This window comes from Anser anser (assembly GCF_964211835.1).
Source record: "Anser anser genome assembly, chromosome: 14".
Lineage (NCBI taxonomy): Eukaryota > Metazoa > Chordata > Aves > Anseriformes > Anatidae > Anser > Anser anser.
Window position 1 is genome coordinate 8064331 of NC_139735.1, and position 16571 is coordinate 8080901.

General features: G+C 50.5%; 2 protein-coding genes across 5 annotated transcripts in view; both read left to right on the top strand.

The window, feature by feature from the left end:
* The window catches only part of ITK (IL2 inducible T cell kinase), a 31109-nt gene extending 21923 nt beyond the window's left edge, over positions 1 to 9186 (top strand). The window contains exons 10-17 of the mRNA XM_083799028.1: positions 263 to 399; positions 1151 to 1225; positions 1920 to 2091; positions 2359 to 2575; positions 3019 to 3083; positions 3166 to 3284; positions 5463 to 5620; positions 6148 to 9186. Of these exons, the coding sequence (XP_083655154.1) occupies positions 263 to 399; positions 1151 to 1225; positions 1920 to 2091; positions 2359 to 2575; positions 3019 to 3083; positions 3166 to 3284; positions 5463 to 5620; positions 6148 to 6219 (1015 nt within the window). The 3' untranslated portion in view covers positions 6220 to 9186. The remainder of the gene's footprint in view (positions 1 to 262; positions 400 to 1150; positions 1226 to 1919; positions 2092 to 2358; positions 2576 to 3018; positions 3084 to 3165; positions 3285 to 5462; positions 5621 to 6147) is intronic.
* Positions 9187 to 10488: 1302 nt separating this feature from the next.
* The window catches only part of CYFIP2 (cytoplasmic FMR1 interacting protein 2), a 53541-nt gene continuing 47458 nt past the window's right edge, over positions 10489 to 16571 (top strand). For 2 of the 4 annotated variants that reach the window (XM_083799018.1, XM_083799021.1), the window contains exon 1: positions 10489 to 10718. The gene's annotated coding sequence lies outside the window, so the exon portion shown is untranslated. Of the gene's footprint in view, positions 10719 to 11336; positions 15996 to 16571 lie in introns of those variants that run through there. The other 2 variants (XM_083799019.1, XM_083799020.1) reach the window with 2 other exon arrangements.

The window sequence follows — 16571 nt, forward strand, 5'->3', positions numbered from 1 at the left end:
AAGAGGCAGAGAAACTTGGTACTCAACCTGCTCTTATCAGGAAACCTCAGCCTTTCTAGAGATGAGACCATCTACGAGTTACAGGGAGAACATACAAACACACAGCATTGTTAGCAATTGCAGCTCACTCCTTGCTCCTCTCCCATTCCTTCTGCGTAAGGAAGGTTCTTTTTACTTGCTCTCTGCTCTTCCATCTATACCCCAAATTCCTGTCTTTTTGTTGTGACCTGTTTTTTCTCAAAGAAAAACTCATCTTTTTCAGCACGGATAACAATCCTGTTATAAAACATTATCACATCAACGAAACAACAGACTTTCCCAAGCGATATTATTTGGCAGAAAAGCATGTGTTTGACTGCATCCCTGAACTCATCAACTATCACCAGCACAATGCAGCAGGTGAGTGAAGGCTGAGGCCAGCGAGGGAAGTTGTTCTTCTACCGTGCAGCCAGGTGACTGTTTTGAACGAAGGAAGTCTCTCAAGACCTCCATCCTTACAGTGAAATGTTATCTTGGCACTTGGATGTCAGTAAAAACATCACCTTGACTCAGCTTTCAGCATTACATCTTCATTTTGGTGGTCCTTCTAAGGCTGAGGATGACCAACACAGATGTTGTATGTCATACTGATATACCACAGAGAGCCCTTTCAGTCTCTGGAGTCCATGGGAGTGTGTCAGCACTGCCAGACCAAGCTACCTGCTTGAGTTACACTGCAGTGCCTTCTTGCTCAGGAGGTGATATAGCTCTGGGCCTTGACTTGACACAAAGTCAGGGACTTGGCCAGGATGCATAGCCAAACGTGGGAGGCATCAAAGACTCCCGCCCCTACAGCTCAGGTGTACCAAGGGAAACCCTGGCTTCAAATATACCTACAAATCAAAGGTATTCTTTAGAATTCCTTCAAAGTTAATACAAATTCATATTTACTGACAGAGCAAAAATGGTAAGTAAATTGAAACTGCTCAGAACTGGCTTCCTTTGAGCAGGCAGGAAATCACACTCTGATAGAGGTTCAGCTGCCCTCAAGTGGAGCTGAGAACTCAGTACAATAAATCTGCTTCCAGTGTACAGACTCCTTTCTGGGAGGGAGCCATGCTTCCCATGACTGTGACAATAACTGGATCCTACCTTTCCCTCTGTTATACAGGCCTTGTCACTCGTTTGCGATATGCAGTCTCTTCTTGGAGGAAAAAGGCCCCAATCACCGCAGGTCTGAGCTATGGTATGGAGCTACTGTCTTGACCATTTGGGAATCACATTCCTCCCTCATTAGCTGGGTGATCCTGAATATCCCCATTGATACTGATGAATACTTGTGTGACTATCACAACAACAAATAGCTTTCTTCAGACCTTTACATTGTCTATGTTTTCATCTTTGTCATTACCATTGGTGACCAAATGATCTGATCCTGCAAAGTCAATGTCTTGAGGAAGGTGCTGAGGACCCCAGGGTCTCACTAAAGTCAACATTAGGTACTGAAGTTAATGCTGAACAAAGGTGATGGGAGCAGGAGCGTAGCATAACTTGCCAAAAGCTGAGTCCCTCCCGAAAGATGCCTCCATCTGACTACAGAATTTTACTGGTATTGTTTTTATTGTAATTCCTGTAGACATCACAGAAACTCAAAAACATACTGTTCTTAGTAGTGCACGTATGCACAGTAGATACAATCCTCCCTGAAGAACTGGATAGACAACAAAAATAGGAGAAAAAAAAAGGAATGTTGTTATTCCTAGTCTTGAACATGAACTGCAACATGGACTAGTCAAATGAGATACCAAAGGTCAGACAGATAATTTAAGGGAGAGTTAGCAACTCTCACTCAGAGTCCTGTCTTAATGTTTAACCCACAAAAGCTTTTTCTTTGACGTTTTAACATGAGATCCTTACTCTTTCTTCTTCACAATCAACAGGAAAATTGGTCATTAATCCCTCAGAGCTCACCCGTGTACAGGAAATTGGCAGTGGTCAGTTTGGGGTGGTTTACCTTGGCTACTGGCTGGAGAAAACAAAAGTAGCCATAAAGACCATTCGTGAAGGAGCAATGTCTGAAGAGGATTTTATTGAGGAAGCTAAAGTATTGATGTAAGTAGTAGTTTGACTGGATGATTTTCCACGCAGAAATATCCTTTGTTAACCACTACCTTTGAAATTGGATTATATTTAATGCAAAACCAGCTTGAAGTTAGACTTGGTCTACATATTTTCTCTTTTCTGCATTCATAGTTCATAGTTGGACTTTGCAGAGTGCAACAGAGTGACAAAAGCGGGTTGTTTATAACAATTTCCGTAAGGACAGATGGGACTGAGCATATTTCAGCCTCTTTTTCCACCTTCCCTCATTGTCCACAGGAAGCTGTCTCATTCCAAACTAGTCCAGCTTTATGGCGTGTGCTTTGAGAACACTCCCATATGCCTGGTGTTTGAGTTCATGGAGCACGGTTGCTTGTCTGACTACCTCAGGAGCCAGCGGGGCACTTTTTCAAAAGAAACCCTCCTGGGGATGTGCCAAGATGTGTGCGAAGGAATGGCTTATCTGGAAGAAAATTCTGTTATCCACAGAGACCTGGTATGTTGCTCCCTGACAGACATTTTCTCCACTCCAGCTGGCCTTGTTCCCTTCCTTAATTTCAGCTTTCATTTTATTTTATTTTCAATAGCTTCAATTACATAGTGGACAATCGAGCTGCCTCATTCACTGCTGCCATTTTGCTAGGGAGCAGGGACTGTGGGTGGCTGTGGATAATCAGAGTCTGTCTCTGCCCCTTCTGGGCAGCAAAGGCAAGCTGGTCAGACTGATGGCTGACCGTGTTCCTGGCAACAGGAGCATGCAGGCTGTAAAACGTGCAGAAAGCATTAGGACTCCAAGTTCTCACCTTTTTTGTATGGTAGGATGTCACTTTGATTCTCCTGTTTTTAAGCACTGTCTGCTGTACTGGGCTAAAAGCAGCTAAGTGTCTGTGACAGCCTTTCAGCGCTGACCTTCTGCCTTTGCACCTTCTTTTCTTGCAGGCTGCTCGGAACTGTCTGGTGGGGGAGTCCCAAGTGGTCAAAGTGTCTGACTTTGGGATGTCGAGGTAATGCCACCAGGGCTGCACACGGGGGGCTGGCAGGGGGCAGGGGGGTTGCTCAGCACGCTCCCTTCTTTTTGTTTTCCAGGATTGTCCTTGATGATCAGTACACCAGCTCCACAGGCACCAAGTTTCCAGTCAAATGGTCTGCCCCGGAGGTTTTCTCCTACAGCAACTACAGCACCAAATCAGACGTTTGGTCATTTGGTAAGAACCTCTCATCAGAATGGAAATGCACTGAATAAACACCAGCTCAGAAAAAAACAGGGGCTTAGTGCTCAAGTAAAATGCCCTAAATAGTGCATCTTCTGAGTCCCAATTGTGTTTTGCCTGAAAAGCAGCTTAGAAAAGCAAGCCCAAATCAGTGAAGTGAAAGGAAAGAATAGTAAACTGCCTAGACACTTTGACACACCTCAGATACTTCCAATTTTATGTATTATACCTGTACGATGTCATATAATAGCAAACAACAATCTCTATTTCATGATGTCATAGAATAAGTGACCAAGAAAATGTTGGAGAGTCACTGACAAGGCTTATGAGGAAGAGAAAGGAAAGAGATTTAGGGACTCCATCTCTCTGCATGTCAGTCCTGGGCACTCAAGCTTCACTCAAACCCTCTGCTTTACAAAGTTTGTTTTGCTTACTCCGTTTGCTCTATGCTGATCTGAAAATATTATTTCAGTGCTGACATTTTCCCACCTAATGTCCTGCTCCCTGATGCATTGTTTTACGATTTGCATCTGTTCTTTGGTCTCCCTTCTGGACCCTGATAGATAAGAAAGCCGTTGTATATTTTTTCCTCAAAATCATTGGCACTGGAGATAACAAAGGCTATTCCCTGGCCTGTTGATCTGGCACTGTGATGTATCTGGCCCATCTCCAGCTAACATGCAAATAATGGCAGTGCGGAATGAAGTGGTGCAGTGTGCGGCGCACAGCACACAGTCAATGGGGTGCCACTCAGCTCCGGGCCTCGCAGTAAATAATGCAGGATTATAACCTTTGCTAGTCTGTGCTCGTGAATTCTGTGCTTCCCTCTCCCTTTACTGGGCTCTGCTGTGCAGTTCGTGCTGGGTGAGGCTGTGCCTTCCCGGGGGGGGGGCTGTGAGCAGTGTGGTGAGAGCTGGGTGCTCAGACCCACGCAGCTCCTTCGAGAACCCAACCCAGAGATGCTTCCATTCCTCTTTGGTGTCCCCTGGCATGTGGAGGAGGCTGTCAGCACTTTCCACATAATAACAAGAGGCAACACTGCCAGTGGAGCTAGCTCTGACACCTCACAGCAAAGTGGCAGTGACATGGGAAGAGATGCTGCCTCAGTAAGGACGTTCTTCTGCTTCATAAATCAGAAACTGCTGAACAGTAATGTACATTTAGGGCCCCTGTAAGAGCCAGATGCCTCCAAAAAGTGTGCTCAGCTTGATTTACAGTCCAGCCAAGCTGGGTGAAGATGGCTCACGCCAGTTTCAGGGCTGAATGAAATAGTTGTGAGCTTTGTTTGCACCGGTCAGTCCTCCTTAGTGAGATCTGCAGGCGCCAGTGCTGCGCATTGCTGGCATTTTTACCTGCCCCTCCAGTGGCATTGCACAAGAGGATTCCTGTTTCATCCCATGGTCTCATGACTGCGAGATGCTTTCTGCTCCACTGCAGTGTGTTCACCTCTTCTGCCAGGCCTGAAGTCCTGCTGTGCTCAGGAGAACAAAATGGGTGTGAGGAATTCCCAGTGCCCGGAATCCGCACCCTGGGGGAGTACAGCTGCTTGGCTTAGTGTTCAGCAGAGCCAGTGTCACTGGTGGGGAGCTGCAATCTCATTGCATCTTCCTATTTGAATAATTAGAAGCTGGAAAGCAGGCATTCCCTAGCAAAGTTGACTGGGGAGCTACACAACTATATTTCAGATCTGTCTGTCTGTCTGTTTTCTTACACAGCGTGAACATGGTTTACCAAGACAGTCATATTAGGTGAATGAAGGAATTAAACCTAATAATAACACAAGTAACTTGCATTCATTCCATCTGCCGACCCTCTCTCATCTGATGGCCAACTGCAATGCATTCCACCACCATTTTGTCTGTCTGTCTGTCTTCCACCACACTAGAAAAACATGAGTTTCTGCACTGCTCTGAACAGTAATCATAGGAAATTATTTCAGTGTTTAGGGAAAGGGAAAATACGTACTGCAATCCTTTGACATTCCACCATGATTGCACATCCACAGCTGCATTAGGGTGTGATTTTTCAGATGCATGCTCAGAATCTGGGTGAGAATGCTTTTTCAAGTAACAGACACCAACACTGACCTGCAAAGAGCAGGTGGAAGGGGGCTGTGGGCCTGCTGAAGATGTTACCTGCTTCTTTGTGACTGGTCTCATTTGTTTGGTTTAGGAGTGCTGATGTGGGAGGTCTTCAGTGAAGGTAAAATGCCCTATGAGAACCGCACCAACGGAGAAGTGGTGGAAGAAATCAATGCAGGATTTCGGCTCTACAAACCCAAGCTGGCCTCCAAGGCTATTTATGAGGTCATGAGCCACTGCTGGAGCATGGTTAGTATTTCACTGGGAGAGCCCGAGTTCTCACCAGCAAGAGCTCTCTCCCCATTAGTGTTTAGGAGATGCTCACATGCTAACACAGGATCAAATCCTGGACGTGAGGTACTTTTTAGCTTTCATCTGTGTTAGCAATCTGAGTTAAACCCTGGACTCTGGTTTTTATTTAAGCTGCTATCTCTATAGAATGTGTTGACTCAACTGAGAAGTCTATGTAGCACACTTCAGTTAATTCAGCAGTTTGCTTCCTAAGAAAGCGACGTATCAGTGAAGCTCAGTTTTAATACGGACGGTAAAAATGACAGCCAACCCATTACAAGGTCTTAGTGTCCTCTAGGGAAAATTCACTGCTAGTAGAAAAAGAAACATTGCACAGAAGGAACCTCATTCTTCCATTGGCATTTTCTCTGTAAGAATGGATTTTATTCCTGTAAAAGCTCAGTTTTGTCACAAAGTTTTCCTTTCTAACCTCACCATTCCTCTCAAGCTGACGTTAATGTTCTCCCTCTCTCTCCCCTGTTCAGAGGAAAGAAGACCGCCCATCCTTTTCTCTTCTGCTCTATCAGCTGAGTGAAATCTCTGAGTGTGATCTGTAATCATGGCACTGGCCGCTAAGTGAAGCTGAGAGTCCTGAGAGGGCAGATGGCTGGATTTTCCCCACACAAGCATTAACAGGAATCCTCTCACCATAGACACTTGTCGTATGCCTGGGGAGAAGGAGAGGGCAGAGGCCAGTACTTCCAGACAGACAAGATATCCTCAGGTCTTCCAGAGCACAGGCACAGGCTATGGACTGGCCAGGAAAGTGGTTTGCATCTTACAAGCAGAACCAGCAATTGAGCACAGATTCCTGCGCCACACAATCCAGCAAGTGTATTTCTCATGAAGATACAGCCTCAAAAGTAAGAGATCTGGCATTGCTATTCCAGTTCTGTGAACTCCCAAATTAAGGTCTTCCCTGAGGAAGAAGAAAAATCAAAACAAAACAAAACGAAAAACAACTATCTTTGGCTGAGGAGGAACATTTAGACATTTCCATGGCTCTCTAATTCAGAGTGGGCTGGACCTGAAAGCTGTGAACAGGAATAAACCTGGGACACAAGGGAACAAGCTGGATTTAGTGTCTGCATTTTTGATGCTGATATTTCAAGGTGGTTTTGTTCTCCCTTTACATGATCTTCTCTGAAACTGTGGCTTAACAGAAACAGGACTGTGGTATCCCATAAGCTGAAGAGGTGTCTGCATGTTCACCCAAGTTTGTAAGGGAGGAAGAAAAAAAAGCAGTGTGCTGAAGAGTCTTGAAATTCTCTCAAATTTGTGTAGTGAGTGGGAAAACGGGATTCTCCGATGGGGAAAAAAAGGCAAAGCTGAAAGTTTGTATTCATTTTTTCTTCAGTCTTTCTACATCAGAAAAGAGACCACCAATTTCTTTGAACCACGTATGGAGGACTCAGCAGGGCAGAGTGCTGGGTGTCTCTAGCCCAGGAGAAGATGGGATCCCACGATCTGACTGCCTGTGAGAGGCACAGGAACCTCCTCCAGAACCAGTGTGTTCGGAGGGAAGGAGCCAGAGGGCGCTGGAAGGGTAGCCCTGAGGAGGAAACATGCAGAGTGTGTGATCAGTGCACCAACGATAATGAGAAGTTTTCGCTTACTTCAAAGAGCAACTGAATCATCACAAGTAGAGAGTTTTCCATCTCTTCTCTGAACAAACCGGTGAATCCTCTAGGGACTGATCAAAGAAAGAAAGGCTTATGCAAACGGACTGCCTGGGTACTTCTCGATGGGTTCCACATTATGTGGTGACAGCGCGGGTACTTCAATTAAAGTCTACCTTTTCTCTGCAAGACAGACACTGATTTGACATAACCAACCTCCAAAACAGAAGCATGCGTGTTAGTGTCCTGTAGAATTTGTAAGATCAGGATTTCTGCTAAGCATTAACAATAACTAGGGAAGCCAAGAGGCCTCACAGATGCTATGTGCATATATTCAATATGTATTTTGGATGTTCCTGTGTTTGGGCAAGCTAGGACATGGGTAAACCTTATGTGACAACAGTTTACAAAAAGTCTGAGGTGCAAACTTCCAGCAGCAATTTCTCATGTCATTACAGAAGTCAAGATCAAAGATGTTTGCCAAGAAAAATGGAACAAGGAAATACTGTAATCCTATGATCTCACATATCCTGTGTCAAACTATTTCTTCATAGAAGGAAGTTAAATTTTTGGTACTTTTAGGACCCATGGTTCTAGGGTAGCTTTTAGGAGCCAGAATCTTTTCAGGTTTATGGATACAAGCAAGACATGGTTCCTGCCCTATGCATCTTCCCCTTTTGCTTTGTTTCCATGTTATTTTCCTTCTACAAGTATAACCCAGAGTGACTCTCCCAAGCAAGGAGAATCCTAACATTCAGACCAGAGGTTGTCAATCCAAGCCACGGTCAGAGTGCTACCTTCAGGTCAGGACTGCTGCCAAAATCCCTCAGCAGTCTGAACCTACATGTGGAATATGAACATATACAAAACAGATTTTGATTTCTTGCCTATAGTGAATTTAAGCTAAATTTCTCATTGTCCTTCTCACCCTTTTAGTCCGAATTAGCCTGTCGTCACGTTCCCATGGTGCTAACTTTGGTGTTTAAACAACGAAATTTTCAGTAGCCCTGCGCATGTTGAAGTGTACATCTACAGCTAAGTTTGAGGCCAGCTGGCCATAACCCCACTCTCTCCCCCACCCCACTTAGAGGAGCCATACAACCGCAGGATGCTCTGAAACGGTTCTTCCCTGGACACAAACACCCAGCCCATGGCAGGGGTATCCACAGGCTCACAAAGCCCAGCTTCTGGCTTGCTGCCCTTTCCACCCAGGGAGCAACCAGGGATCTGTCAAGACTGAGGAAGTTGCTATTATGTAGCAGCAGTATTGCTCTTCTAAGAAATGTTTTGGAGGCCATATTTATGTTTGATGAAATAAATGTAATATTTATTAGCTAGGGAGCATTGCACAAAATAATATTGTAATGTCTTACGTTTGGTCTTCTTTAGCAGGAATTTCTATGTACACAATATATATTTTTACAAATAATAAAAATACTTTGTCCCAACTGTGGCTTTCACTATATGTCAGCAAAAATGCAAAAAAACACCCTTATGCTTTCATAATCACACACCCTGCCCTTTCATGAAATCCTCCCCACCAAGAAGCAAACAGGCTTCTTCTGGCTTTCTGCAATATCTTCTGTTCCCGGAGCTACGGCTGTGTTCTGGGGTTACGTTACGTGCTGGCTTGGAAAGTATTAGGAAGCCGTGTCCTGGTCCCACTGCTCTGTCCCAGCACGTCCCCAGCCTGCTGCTATGGTGAGCACTGGCACAAGGCTGGTGGGCCTGCCCCCCCCGCCAGTCCTCCCATCCTGCAGCGATCTGCACGATAAACGCAAAGCTCGTTCCCTTATTCTGTAATCTAAGACAGCAGCACAGAGCAGAAAATTAAAATAGTGTCACAACATTTGTCGAATTCCCATCACCCTGAGCCTGGCTGATAACAGGAGCAGGTTAAACCATACAAAAAGAAAAAAAAAAAAAAGAGTCCACAGCAGTTTTTACTGCCACAGGTTTCTTGAACTGACCTTGTTTCACCCACGGCCTCAGAGCAATATTAGCTGTGAAATCTCCCAGATCTGCAATAATAATGTCCACTTACTGATTTTTTCTGACAAGCAATAAATAGTAAAAAGAGGAATGATGGCTACAAAATGTTCCAGTTTAAGGTGAGAAGAAAGGTGGCAGAAGAAATGCCACAGAGGGGAATGAGAAGAGCCTACACAGAGAGATGCAGATTTGTTCGGGTATACTCCTGTCTGCTAAAACAAAGACTGATTCTAAGACTGCTGTACTGCTTTGTGGTTTGCAGACCCCAGTGCCTTCACCCATTGCATCCTTTCAACTGATAGCAGCAGATTTAAGGTGTAAACCTGGCAGCCAAGCTTCCCCGTGGAGCCGACACGTCCCCGTGGGGAGCCTGCGCTCCACGGCAAGCTCAGCTCCAAGCTAGCCTGGACAACAGAGCCACAGCCTCTAAGGGATCGGTAGCGGCCACCCTAACACAGGAAGGGCCAGATGGCAACCTGCTTGTAGCACAGGCTGATGCTTAGGGAAGGGACACTGCCAAGGCCACCAAGGAAATGTATCTAGACATAAACCTGGACTTTCAGCAGTCTTGCTTACCCACCAATGTCTTTCAACCAGCAGCAGCAGCAGAAGCTGAGAGGGCTGACAGAAAATGAATGAAGGCCCCATCCAGGGTTTGCATCAGTTACGGCGAGGAGCTGCTGCTCTGCAGGTTGTAAGAGGTCCAGTTCGGATTTCACGCTGCATCTGAAGAGCCGTATCGAAGCCTTACAAAGCAGCATGGGCAGAAGGACTGGAAACTTGTCCCCGAAGAAACGCCAGATGCCAAAAACGCCAAAAGGAAGCTCTTTGGCATGCAGTGCTGACTCAGAAAAAGCCCGGAGCTCGGAGCAAAGGCATCGCCTCCTGCCTTCCACCCCTTGCACGCCCCAGCCCCCCAAGGCTCTGCGTGCGTTTTAAGCACAAACCTTTCACCACCAGCCCGGCTCAAACCTCCGGGCGGTACCTCGGGGCGGCGGCACCCCGGCACCCAGCCAGGGGGCCCTGCCTCCCCGGGACCCCCGGCAGCCCCTTCCCCTCCCTACCGCTGCCTGCCCCAGCGGAGGGGCGCGCATCCCCCGGGTACCCCCCGGGGCACCCCCGCGCATCCCCCGCGCACCCCCAGCGCAGCCCCCGGGCTCCCCCCGCGCACCCCCCTTGCAGCCCGGGGGGGAGGAGCCGCTCTCCCCGCTCCAGCCCCTTCCCTCGCCGGGGGCCGGGGCTCCCCCCGCCGCCGTGCGGAGGGGCCGGCGGAGAGCCGCGGAAGTGCACTTGCTGCAGCCATTTCCTGCTCTTTGTGCGGGCGGCGCGGAGCATCCCGGCGAGCTGCGCCCCCCCCCACCCCCCCACCTCGCCCCTTACCCTTCCCTAATCCCCCAGGACCCCCCCCCTTCGGTCCACCCCCCCCCCCCCACTCCGAGCGCCAGGTGAGCGGGGCGGGGGTGGGAGCGCCGCGCTGCGCGGGGGCTGCGCGGGGATGCAGCTCCGCGGCCCCCGCTCGCGATGGGTTTGGGGTTTTTATTTTTTTTTGGGGGGGGTGTCGCGATGGGGGTGCCCCCCCCCTTAGGGTGGGAGGCCCTGGCGGGCCGGGATGTGCGAGGATGTATCCCATAATGCTCCGTGCTACCTGCGGCAGGCAGCCCCCCCGCCGGCCTGACGGGCAAGGCGCCGGAGGTGGGGGGGGGGGGGATGACAAAAATCCCCTTCGCCCCTTCTAGGATGGGGGGGGGGGGGGGAAAGCGCCGAGCAGCCCCCGGCCCGGTGGGCGCTGCAGGCCCCGCGGTGATGGCAGCGCTCCCCGCAGCCCGGTGGCGGCGATGCTGCCCCCACCCCGGTGGGGGGGGGGGGAAAGGAGGGGGAAGAGGAGATGGAGGGGGGGCTGCGGGGCCGGGGGCGGGAGCTGGCCCTAGGGGGGGTCAGGGTGGGGGTCCCCAGAGGGTCCCCAGCGGGTCCCCAGTCAGCACCCGCCGGGAGAAGATGGTGCCCAGGGCGAGGAGGGGAGCGGGGGGATGCTGAGCCGGGGGGGGGCTGCGGCGGGCAGGGGGCCTTGGCGGTTATCCAGGGTCGTGTTTTGGGGTCGGTGGGAGCTGGGGGAACGTCCCCCGTCCCCAAAATTCCCCTCCGCCCGGGCGGAGGCCGTGAGCGGGGAGCGTTCCTTTGTAGGCAACTTTCCAGGCGAGGAGGCTGGAAACGCATCCCGCTGGGAGGAAGGGATGGCTCCTGGGGGGGGCTGGGGGGGCTGGGTAGGGATGGGGGGAAAAAGAGGCACACGCTGGATCCCCCCTCCACCCTCCCCCGTGCTTACTGGGCCTTATTCTGCCGGCTGAGCTGGGGAAGGAAGAGGGTGCCGGTTGGGCGCCCTACGAGGAGGCCGCCAGCGGCACAGCTTGTCCCCCTTCGCCATCTGCCGCTTTCTCCGGGGGGGGTTCAGGCCGCCAGGCTCAGACCACAAAGGTTTTGCGGAATTAGGCCGGGCTGCGGCACCCCCGGCACCCCCCCTGCCCCGCACGGGTAGCCAGAGGAGAGCGCGCTCGTGTTCGGCGCGGTGACAGTTGTCAGAGGTTGGGCACCGCGATGGGTGGCCAGCCCGCTATTTTGGTGTCTGTCACAGCCCTGTAATTCTAGGGTAATTCCCTACAAAGGATAATTCCTTTCTCCCTTTCTCTGTACAGCTAATTGCTATTCATGAAGCCCGAGGAATATGGAAAATCTTCCATTTTCTGACCCGGGTCTCTTTAGCAAAGCAGACTATCCTATCATAATAAGAACTTTATTAACAAACAGTTATCGTATTTGCATGAAAAGAGGATGATCATTTCTGGAAGATCAGTAATTGTCCAACTATTAACAGTGCATTTCTGTATGGTTTAAATTCTCAGTAAGTGCTTTGACTGTCAGCAAAGGAGCTTGCCTGGAAACTTGCTCTAAATTTCTCAACTATATTGGAAATGTAGCTTCCTATACCAGCCTTCTGCCTTGACCCTCTTTCTTTAGCAGCAGAAAAATTTGATCAATTTATTCTATAAGAAATAAATTCCAAATAAAATGTTGCTGAGAGACAGAGACGGCATAGATGGCTGGAACTCTGCCCTAATGGGATGGCTGGAAACGTAGAGTGGAGATGCAGACCAACAGCTTCAGGAGCTGGGCACTTTGGCTTCCTTTTTGGATGGGAAGGGTGATTTCACAGTCATTAACGCCTGTGTCTGTGCAGGGCAGGAGCCCAGCTCTGCCAGCCTTGCTCATCCTGGCTGTGTTTATCTGCTTATGCAAAGAAGCTCCTGACTGGCGTGGTGTTGAAATTACAAGTGATTCTTAGAGCATGCAAGGAGGGTTTGATGACATGCATCCTAAACCACAGGGGATGTTAATCTCGTGAATTTTAGGCAAGGGTAAAACTAACCTTTTACACCCCAAAGTTACTCTACTTGACTGAAAGTAAGTTGTCGGCCAGCAGCGTTTACCCTCCTCTTGCTGTGAGGCAACGGATACCAGAAATGTCCTGCTGTGTGCCTGAGACATCAGTCAGCTGGGCACTTGGGCCAGTATGCTTCCTGACCATGGGTTAAAGGCTTTTTTGGAGTAAGGGGGGAAGCATTATCACAGGGGCAAAAATAAATTACGTGACGTTCCCAGGTTACCCAGGGGCTGGGCATCAGAGCTGGAGACAAATCCCAAATCCCCTGGAGGTGACCAGAAGTTTGCCCTTTTCCTCCATATCACCATCTCCCCATCAAAAGTCATTTTGCTGCTCGTCTCACCCCAGGCTTGCAGGACGCAGAGTTACTGCCAATCTCCAGTATTCCTGTTGTTTCTTTCCTCCTTTCCTGCCCTTGGTCGCTCCTGCAGCCCCAGCGTGGATGCGTGCTGTAGGAGCAGGTGAGCTGCAAACCCGAAGCAGCCCGTGCCACTTCCCCAGCGCTCTCAGCTGTGCAGCTTCGAAGCCAAGCGCACATGCATGCAACATATTCATTATGGCCCTGCTTTCAGAAGTCTTCCTTTGTTCCCCCAAGCTGCTCTAACAATAAAGGCTTCTTTGTTCCTCTCGCTGTGAAGAAGATGATACTGCATGGACACTTCTGGGCAAGCATTTCAGCAGGGAAGGTAGGACCTGGCCTGCGATTGTGAGCTCAGGCGTCAGGGATGTCCGTCCTCACTCCTTCTCAAAGCCTTGCTACGCTCTCTAGGCTGCTCTCACGACAGATTTACCTTAATTTCAGCTACAGAGTGGTGGGGCTGTGCCTGTGGATGCTGTGTGGCTGGCGTGCCTGGGGTTGGCACTTTGGGCAGGTGGGACGGGGCGCACCAAGCATCGCCTGCCCCAGGGGGACCACAGCAACGGGAGGAAGAAGTTTCTGCAGCGGATGGGCAGGAAGTATGGGCAGCTCTCGTCAGCACCGCTGCTCATCAGCAGAAGCTGTAATTAGCCCTTTGGCCATGTCTCTGCTCCCCAGGGTTTCACCAGGGCGGGGCTGGCTCCTGCCAGGCTCACGTTCGGTTCTGCCTAAACTCATGTTGCCGGAGGAGCATCAGCCTCTGATCAGTGGCAGGACACGCAGAAGAAAATAGTTTCGAGAGGCAGCTTGTAGCAGCCCAAGAGTCCACGCGGGCAGGATATGTTTCCTGTGTGAGAAGGAAAGCCTTACCCCGCAGCCCATGCGTTATGGTAACAGAAAAGCCCCGTTTGGGGCACGCCGCCGTGCTCCACCCCGGGCGGCGCGGCCGCAGCCCCACGTGTGCTGGCACAGGAAGGAAGCGCTGCCGGTGAGCCGCAGGCAGAGCTGGCACGGCTCTGCTGGGGTTGGGGGGTAAGGCTTAACGAGGACTTTTTGGTGGGTGCCCCCAGGACCTCCGTAGTCCCCTGGGCTGGAGTCTCTTGGTCGCTGAATGGAGGGGGTGAGGTTGGATGCGGCAGGGCAGCACCTGCGCCATGGGGAATTGCTTGAGACTGCTCCTCCGGGGATGCTCTGGGGTGGGGATCCTGGTCTGCCGGCCCTGGGCCAGTGTCCCCTCCATCGTGTGCTGCCAGCTGCAGGGCTGCCCTCTGCCACGGCTTGCCAAGGGCCTGAGACCCAGAGGAAGTCCCGACTGACCTCACTGTTCCCCTTCGTCTCCTTTGCTTCTGCCACTGCGCTGAAGAAAACACAGAATTGAAACTGGGAGTGCCCGTCACTCCCGGCGATGTTGCAGTGAGGACTCATCTGGTAAACCCACAAAGTCTGGGCAGTTTTTCCACCTGGATCCCGGTTCTTGCACTCTGCTCAGCCGTGGCAAAGCACGGGGTGGGCTGTGGCCAGGGCTGATAGCTTGCCAGTGCTCGAGGCTTCCTCTTCTGTTCGTTATTTCTACGTGGTACCTCCCTTCCTGCAGCTGAGTGCCTGACGCGTGGGGCAGGGGCTGTTGGCTTCTTGCAGGTTCGCGCTGTGGCCAGCACCACAGGTCTGCAACGCTGAATTGGGACCCGGATCTCCTGCTCAGAACAGGACAGAGCGGCTGCTTTGGGCAGTTACTGCACCTTGTTACAGGCAGCAACTGGGGCCAAACGGGGTGAAGAGAGGAAAAAAGAAATTTGAGCGAGTAGGGAAGGGGCTGCTTGAGAATTCTGTTCTCCAGATACTTATTTCGTGGTTCTTCAAGCTGCAAATACAACCAAGCTGGTTCCTCGGCTGCCTGGTGCCCTGGGGAGGCGTTTGGGGAGGTGACGTGGGTTTTACCAGGCGCAGAGATGTTGTTGCAGCTCCTGCATGCAGGCAGCAGGCCCTCTCCTCACCAACACGAAGCCACCCCAGGGCTGCAGGCTGCCTGCATCCCCCTTGGCCGTGCTCCCCGCTGCGTGCATGGGTGTCTGTCTGTGGCCATCCCGCAGCCATTGTCCTTCCGTGCTCCCAGTGCTGGAAACGAAAAGCAAACTTGTATTCGGGGAAACAGTGACTCAATTAAAAACAACAACACGAAAAAAGGACCTAGGGGAATTGTAGCAGATTATCAGCTGAACGGGAGCGCCTGCGGAGCTGCTGTTGTGACCAAGGATATGGTGGTGAGCAGGAAGGGACACGGTGTTACTTTTCTATCTGGCACTTGCGCAGGCGTTGCTGGAGCCCTGTGTCCTGCTACGGTGTCTGTGCTTCGGCAAACAAAGCTGCAGAATTGGATCAAGCTTAGAGAAAAGCCAAGGAGATGATGAACGGATTGGAAAATATACCCGATAACAAGGCAGTCGAGGAGCTCGGCCCGCTTGCCTGAGCAGAAGTGAAGGTTGCAGGGTGTCTGTATTGAAATCCGCGAGTGTCTTGATGGGAACTTTGAGCTCTGTTGAGCTCTACTGTGTTGCAGATTAAAGTGATAAAACCCGATGGCTCGCATTAGGAACTAGACAGGCTCCAACTGGTAAAAAAAGCGCTCCTCGAAGGAGGGGCGATCTGCTAATCGAACAACATGTCAGTTCTCAAAGCCAGTTCTCTCTACAAATATCTAAATGCAGCTGCGTGTTTTCCGAGAGGACAGGCTCCAGGTCAGCCACGGCTCCTGCACATGGATTAGGCATTAACTGGGGGAGCCCGGTGGCGGTGGTTATACAAGTGCTCAGCCCGGATGACAGCAGCGTCCCTCCGTGCTTGCGCATGCCAAGGTGAAGAGCAAAAGAGATCAGGGACAGAGAGGTTGATCCTGCGTTTCAGCTTGTCTGCGTCGGTGCTCGGCACGGGGTAATCACCAGCGAGCTCTTTCAGAACCCTTTCCCTTTGCTTTTTATTTGTGTGCAGCTGGCACCGTCTCAGGACACCGCCAGTGGCAGCTGCAGGGCAGGCTGGGGCTGGGCAGGGGCCACTGCGTGTCTGGTTAAAGCAAGGAAATTTTTGTTTTTAGCAGCAACTTCTTTTTTTTTTTTTGCTGCTTGAGCTGCCAGAGCCTGACTGTGCAGAAGCCAATTCTTTCCAGTTCACCTGTGAAAATGCGCTTCGGTGTTTACAGTTTCCAGCTCTGCTCATGTATGTGGGAAGGTGATCATGTGAGTGTCAGCGCTGGTCATGCTTTTCTAATCACGCTGCTTCAAGAGAGATTTTGGAAAGCACCACTTTGCATTTTGGAGTGCAAGCTTTCACTTGAGGCTGCTTAAGCTGCACTGCAGCCCCCAGCTGTTTTGTGTCTCCAGCAGTTTTGCATAGAGTTAAGTAAAGGAGGACATGGGTGGGTGGCTGTGTTCCTCTTATTCTGCATTCCTGCTGTGTTATTGTGTCATGGAAGGAGAGATGACACAGAGATATAGGTTAAATACACAAGAA